General features: G+C 56.2%; 1 protein-coding gene across 1 annotated transcript; it reads right to left on the bottom strand.

The window, feature by feature from the left end:
• Positions 1–3,581: 3,581 nt before the first annotated feature.
• Six3 (SIX homeobox 3) lies at positions 3,582–7,390 on the bottom strand. Its single transcript, XM_055619163.1, has 2 exons — positions 6,768–7,390; positions 3,582–5,024 (listed from the first exon to the last, which is right to left on the bottom strand). The coding sequence occupies exons 1-2, from the start codon at positions 7,337–7,339 to the stop codon at positions 4,832–4,834; spliced, it is 765 nt and encodes a 254-aa protein (XP_055475138.1). The 5' UTR covers positions 7,340–7,390; the 3' UTR covers positions 3,582–4,831.
• Positions 7,391–7,423: the final 33 nt, after the last annotated feature.

The raw sequence follows: 7,423 nt of genomic DNA, 5'->3' as shown, positions 1-7,423 counted from the left end.
CAGGAGGTGAGGGGGCCCACCTTTGAGGACCTGTAGCTCAATGGTCCTGATGGGCAGGAGACTCGGCCTCAGTGCCCAGGCAGGATTTTGAAAAGCCTCAGAGGTGGCAGCCAGTACTCCAGGTGACAGCCGCACAATGGTCTAGGCAGTACAGGAAGGTCAGGGCAGCAAGCAAAGGGAGGAGAGGGAGAAGGGTCGGAGACTCCTCTTGCCTTGGGGGAACTAGGGCATGCCCAGTGCTCCACAGACCTGATCTACAGGTTCAGTGATCTCTGCAAGGCACCAGCTTCAAAATGTGCTAGGCTGTTCCATTCCATTTTTAAAGAGGCACACAGGTGTCCATGACAAACTGGTAACAGCCTATTGGAGGCCCGAGTCACTACTCTGCCTCCACCATCCCTCCTACTTCGCTGGCCTAGGCCCTGTGCTGGCCTTCCCAGCACAGTGCTGGAACCAGCTCCAGGGCCAAAGTTGGGCCACTAGTCCCGCCGAGCCCAATCCCAGCCATACCACCAGGCTCACAGGCCTCCAGCACCACTACGGATCAGCATCCCTGCCTGGTACTGTGGCAGCTTCCGGGTCGTTTCTTTTAAATCAGTTGTGCATCTCACCAGGGATAATAACTTCACTGGCACTGGGCAGCCAATTTTGGCAGGATTCGGAGGGCAAAAAGAAGGGCTGAACGGGAGCTCTGGGATGGGTCTGAGAAGGACAGCGTGTTCAGAGGTGAGCAAACCAGCAAGAGTTATGTTGGCCTGTTTTTCCTCTGGCAGGGGGACTTGAGGGGTGGGGTCATTGATACAGCTTTTCAAAGCTTTACAATCCAATCTGCTGTTTGGGTTTCCAAGGCAAATCCTAAATACCATTGTTTTTCTTTGAGGAATGCAGGGAGGAAGAAAACTGGATTCTACTCCTCCAGTTGTATACCCTAGAGAAAGTACCTAGGTATATAGAGGCCTAGCACTGGAAACATTTCCAACCAAATGCACTAGAAAGGGCGGCAAGAAAAAGTGCACAGCACACGGAGAAGGAGCCTCAATCCTCTGGTGCCAAGAGGAGCCAGCCCAGTGCTTGCTGGGTGGTCCAGGCAGAGGGTTCCTGTGGCTAACAGGCCCACAGAGGGCCAGATTTCCCCTGGCCCAGGTGCACTTTGCTCTGCTTCCAGGAGCTTGAGGGTGAGGTGGCTTTTGTACAGAGTTTCAGCTCTGACATCCAGCTCTGCCTCAGCGATCCCATATGACCTTGACTGCTTTGGCCATCATTTGGGAGTCTAGAGAGAGAATAGTCAGGCAGCAGGTGAAAGAGAGATCTGGTCAGAAAAGACCCCCCTCCCCTCGTTCTCTGTTTAAAAGGGAGCAGGCTAAATTCCCTGAAACAGCCCCAGTGTATCAAGGGAAAGGGTGAATGAAAAAGTCAAAAAGCCCATTTACTCATTCTAGCCAATGAATATCTGTTGTGGGCATGCACACTTGTGGGAGCACACACGCGCGCACACACACATGCGCGCACACACACACACACACACACACACACACACACACGTTCTCTGGGCAGAAAGCCCCTGCACACGACATCCAGTAGTAGGAATTTGCAACCCGCTCACGCTCATGCTGTACTGTACGTACGTACGTACTGAACCTAAGCTATGCAGCATACATGAAAGCCCGCACTAGGCACGTACCAATGAAGTATGCATGCATTTAAAGCGAACACACACACACACACACACACACACACACACACACCCTTTTGTAAGCAGAACTTGATGAAATGATGAGAGCCCAGCTTTCAGAACTGTGCACACACAAGCTACTCAAAACACATATACAGAAACCTGTAGGGAAAGTCAGAAAAATGCAAAGCGCACAGCAATGGCATTTGTGGAAGACCTATGTAGAAATACAGGGGTGACACACAACGGGACCCAGGCCCTCCAAAGCTAAAGCCTCTGGTTGGGTCCAGTGGCCGTTTCCTTCAGTGGAAGAAGAGGCAACGGGTAGACCCAAACCAGCTTTTTCTGCGGGACATGATGAGTGAAGGAAGTGTAACTCAAGTTTTTCCCTTTGTCCTCACACAAAAAGCCTCCTGCTCCTGATGTCACCGGCCTAGTCTGTTCCAGAAGTCAGTTCCAGAAGGCAGCAGCGATAGCCCCTTCCTTCCACCCCCAGTGTTTATTGGTTGCTCTGAGTCCATCTACGTTGTCTACACCGAAGCAGCCATTTCTTTGGGTTGAAAGGCCCAAGTTCTGGGTGAAGTGTATGAGGAGCAGGTGATAGACTGGAGGTCCAAGCTGGTGGGCTTTAGAGTGCCTCTTCCCAAACTCCTCGTGTCGGCGCTGGACTGTTTCTAAGAGCAGTGGGCACACACAGAGATTCTGACACTGTGAGCCAGGCCAGCTGGGGAGGTCGGCTGGATGCCCCGGTGCTGAGAAGGGACCCCCAAGGAACCTGCCCCCATGCTCGTGGAAGCACGCATGCGCCCTTGTGCATCAGGGCACCTCCAGGCTGGTCAGACCCGCTGCCCAGGCCAGGCCACGGAAACCCCCCTGGTGCCGCGGGGAATACAGACAAAAGGAAATCGGAAGTCAAAATTAGTTGGAAGTGGGCGCGAGATTTCGGGCTTGTTTCCCCCTAATCCTCCTAGCTTGGAAATTGGACTTTCAAGCGAAGGCAAGTTTTCCGAAATGACCTCTTCGGGGCCCCTCCTCGCGCAGGCTGCCCTCGCCTGCAGCCGCAGAGCCGCTTCCGGCCGGCCAGCCGTCCTTGGAACGGTGAGGCCACAGCAGGCCAGGGAAGCTTGGGGCCGCAGAAGAGCGCGGTTAGCAAGGGGCAGCGTTTTTGTTTTGCTTCTGGTTTTCCTTTGACCGTGCAACCCAACCAGAATCCCTTGGAAACTTAAGGTGATCCCAAAAGACAGGGACTCCCCCCCCCCCAAAAAAAAAAAAAAAAAAAAAACCCAGATGGATCTAAATTCTTAAGGCAAGTGACCCGGCCGGGCAAGGCGGGGTAGCGAAGGTGGATGGGGAGGGCATCCTGATTTTAGGCCGCTAAGTCAGAAAGCTGCACCCCCCCCCCGCACCCCATCTTCATTTAACTACGTACACCTCCTCAAAAGGAGGGGGGAGGCAACAAAGACAAATTTTCAGCTGTGCTCAGGGTGGTGGCGGGACTCAGGGGTCCTAACGTGTTTCCCTACCAAAACATCCCGAGGACCCCCAGGGGCCGCGGGCCTCCGCCACCTCAGGGCAGAGCTCTTCGGGCGGACTCAGGCTTGACACCTCGCCCGGGAAGAAACTAGTCACAACTCCCAACCCTCGCGCCCTCTTCGCCTGCCTCTCAGGCTTCTGCTTGGGCTCCCTTTCCAAGCAAGTGTTTTCCCCCACCCCAGCTTTCGACTCAACTTCCAGAAGAGTCTCGAACCCCAGCTTTGACACACACACACACACACACACACACACACACACACTCACACCTTCCCCGGCCCTGGCGGCCGCCGAGCTAGAGAGCAGGCTCGAGGCTGGGCTGCTGCCCCGGGAGCCGGAGGCCAGGGCGGACACAAACACCGGGCTCTGGGAGTGATAAGAAAATGGAGAATACTGTATTTGCTTTAGAAAGTTTTTACATATAGATAAACACGCAGTTAAGATAACAGTAAAAGCGCCCTACGGGAGTGAATGAGGCCTCCAAAGCGGCTAGGAAAAACTTGAATAGCTTTTGCATAAGAATACTACGGTCTCACTCTCTGCTTTCGCGAGCTACAGGGTCCCTCTCTCGCCTTAACCCTGGCCAGTTCGCCAAGCCTCGACTGCTAAGTCGACGCCGGGAACCCCCCTGCCCCAAAGAAAGAGGTGAGTGAGCAGGGAAGGAGGAAGGAGAGAGGAGGGAGAGGAGAAAAAGCAGGTATCATATACAAGCAATTTCTACACATATATTACAAACTGGGAAAATGACCGATCATTAAGATATACATAATTCATATAAAATTTTGAAATAAAAATAAAAATCTGTTACAGTCATAACTATTCTTCTTCCACATTTATAACCAGTACCCACACAGGCAGTGACAGAGTGGAGAGGAAAAGGTGCTTAAGAAGAAAATGATTGTCTGCTGAACAAAAAACAGAGGATCGCATCCTGTTTGACCAATACTTGGACTTAAAAACAGAGAGAAAGAGCTAAAGGAGAACAGAGCAACAGAAGGAAGAAACATTTGCTATTTCTCTCGAGGAGTTTTTTTTTCATTCTTTTTTTCTTTCTTTCTTTCCTTTTTTTTTAAAAAAAAAACAAATTCAGAATGGAGAGGTCAGATTTTTTTTTTTCTTTTTGTCTGTTTGCTTTTGTCGTCTTGTCGCGGTGGTGGTGGTTTTTTTGTATAGTCGACTCTTTAAATCATTTTAAACTAGAGAGAATATTTTCCCAGATACAAATGAATCGTCATGCAGGTGGGGTGCCGGGTCCGTGGGAACCAAAAGGAGAAGCCGTGCTTGCCCTACAAAGTATACAATTGTCACCTCTTTTACGTTTTCAGCCCGCAACATCAGCGTTTGTGGCTGTCTTTTGGCGTCGCGGTCCTTTGGGGTGGCCGTGGTGGTAGGTGGTGGGGGGTTGTTGATGGTTTGAGGTTAATTTATTTTTCTTGGGTTTTTTTTTTTTAAATATATTTTTTGGCTGGGGTGGGAGCGTGTATGGACTCGTGTGTGTATGTGGCTGTGTATCCTGATTTCGGTTTGTTCTAGGGATGGAGAAGAGAAGGAAGGGGAGCGAGGCTGGAAGGAGGAGGGGAAGGCGGAGGGGGAGGAGGGGAAGGAGGAGGAGGAGGGCGGCCTTGGCTATCATACATCACATTCCGAGTCGCTGGAGGTTACCGAGAGGATCGAGGTGCCGGTGTCCGCGCGCTCCGTCAGGCTGGACACACTGGTGGTCGGGCTGGCTGCCGTGGACGGCGACTCTGCCGAGCCGTGTGTGGGGCAGCCGGGCTCGGCCAGCGAGCGCATGCCGCTCGGTCCGATGGCCTGGTGCTGGAGCCTGCGGGAAAGAGAGAGCCGTGCCCGCCCTGACTCCACGGCCCGCCACCCTGCTCCCCTCGCTCGCACCGTGGGGAGCCTGGCCCGGCTGGGCCGGCACTCCCCTGCCTCCGCGGCCTTCCGCGTCGCGCGTGCCCCTAGCCACAGCCCCACGGCTGAGCCCAGGGTTCTTCCTGGCACCCAGCTGCCCACTGAGTGCCGCAGACACTTCCTAACCAAGCCCGAGCTCCCGGCTCCTTGGTCCTGGGAAGCAGTCCAGTTAGGGACGGCCTCAGAGGAGAGGTAGAGCCAACCCCGGGCCAGGCCAGTGCCTGCAGGGAACTGAGCAGGCGGCAAAGGCCGCCGACCAGCAGACAGCGGGGAAGAGCTTTGCCTTTCCGCAACCCGCCAGGCTCGGAGAGTCAGGGATTCCACAGAACCGTCTGCCACGGCTTTCTCAAACACACACCCAGAGCTGTGGGGGTCCTCCCCGCAGCAGCCGCCGCTCTGCCTTCTGAATCCCTACGCAGAAGGCGCAGAACACGGGGAAGAGAAAACAGGGGAGCTGGAAGTTAAAAGATGGGGGAAGAGGAAGAAGAAAGAAAGGGGAAGAAAGACAAGGCAAGGAAGAAGACAGACTGTCTCTTTCTGGGTGAAGCGGTTACCTGAACCTAGTGTCTCACCACAAGGAAGCCTTTCTCTGGTCCTGGGCGCTCCCCCCATCTGGCGAAAAGTGGCCTCCGCAGGCAGAGAGCGAGGGAAGTGGGCTCAGGCCCCGGCCACCTAAACCCACCACACCCCAAGGCTCCAGCCACCAGCATCTGTCAGCAGCTGGGGCCCTGCTCCTGGCAGTGTCCCAGGCCTAGTGCCGTTCAAACTGAGCAAAGCTCTGTTATCAGAGCTTTTGCTCAATTCTCCCACTCCTTTCTCCCTTCCCTTTGGACTCATCTTCTCTCGCCCCTCTCCTTTCTCTCCTTACTTTCTCCCAGCCTGGCTTCTTAAAGATCCACCAGAACCAAAACAACTTTGTGACTTTGTGACCAACTTGCCTGCAACAGAACGGCACCTGGGGGTTTGCCCCCGGACTAAGTGCACCAAAGGATGGATGCTGCTTAGATGAGGATACAGGGAGCCTTAGTGGCTGAGGAGCAGCGGGAGCAAACACACCGTGTGTGTGTGTGTGTGTGTGTGTGTGTGTGTGTGTGTGTGTGTGTGTGTACACTGAACACACGAGGCCTCTTCGCTCGCAGCCTACAGCTGCCTCTCCTGTTAAGGGTCAGGAAAGGGAGCTCCGTGGACGGTGGTCATGGGCCTTCTCCCCTCTCTGGCGGGAGCCCTGGGTCCACTTTCCCCTCTTTGAGGCTTGGGTTCCTCTCAGCCTTTCCCGGTCTCTCTGACGATGCGTACAAATAACGAGACAGCAAGCAGTGCTGTTTCCCCCTCCCAGCCGCAGAGCTGGGGTCAGGGCTGAAGCGGAGCTGCGAGGAAGCTAAGGCCGAGGGACTGGCCCGGTGGGTGGAGGACGCCGGAGGTCCACTCACACAGTTCCGCTCTGATAAAAGCCGCTCCGGGCAAAGCCGGCTACAAGCCCACGGCCGGCCCGGGTTCCAGGGCAGCCAGAAACTTTCCCTAACTCCCCAGAGGGTACCGGCGTCTCCAGCGCGGGGTCAGCCGCCGCCGCTCGGCCCCGGTCGCCCGCGGCTCGCCCTGTCTCCCCTTCCCCGGCCCCGGAGGCTGCGGCCCGGCCGCCGTCCCCGCCACTGACCTGTTCTTGGCCGCCGCGGCGCGGTCGCGCTGTCGCCGGTTCTTAAACCAGTTGCCTACTTGTGTGGGGGTGAGGCCGGTGGCCTGGGCCAGTTCGCGTTTCTTGCTGGGGTTGGGGTAGGGGTCCTGCAGGTACCACTCCCGCAGCAGGCTCCGAGTCCGCTCCTTGAAGCAATGCGTCTTCTGCTCGCCGTCCCAGATGGTGCGCGGCAGCGGGAACTTCTTGCGCACGCGGTACTTGTCCACCGGGCCCAGCGGGCGTCCGCGCAGCTTCTCGGCCTCCTGGTAGTGCGCCTCGAGCCACATGGCCTGCAGCTTGCCGTGCGACTCCTTGGTGAACTTGTGGTTCTCCAGGATGTGATAGAGGTCGCGGAAGTTGCCCGTGTGGAAGGCGACGACGGCGCGCGCGCGCAGGATCGACTCGTGTTTGTTGATGGCCTCGCACGCCCCGGGGGCCACGGGCAGGGACCAGAGGAAGCGGCCCAGCCGCTCGATGTCGCCCGTCTCCTCCAGCGTCTCGCAGACGCTGGCCACCTGCTCCGCCGAGAAGTTGAGGGTGGGCAGCTGGAACATGGACAACTCTTCCGGAGGGGCCCTGGAGCCGCCGCCGCCGCCGCCCGCTCCGCCAGCACCGCCGCCGCCCGCACGGGTCCCGCC

Source organism: Psammomys obesus, unplaced genomic scaffold (genome assembly GCF_907164565.1).
Source record: "Psammomys obesus unplaced genomic scaffold, mPsaObe1.curated_primary_1811, whole genome shotgun sequence".
NCBI classification, from domain to species: domain Eukaryota; kingdom Metazoa; phylum Chordata; class Mammalia; order Rodentia; family Muridae; genus Psammomys; species Psammomys obesus.
Note: the sequence above shows the minus strand (reverse complement) of the source record. Positions and strands in the feature narration are given on the sequence as shown.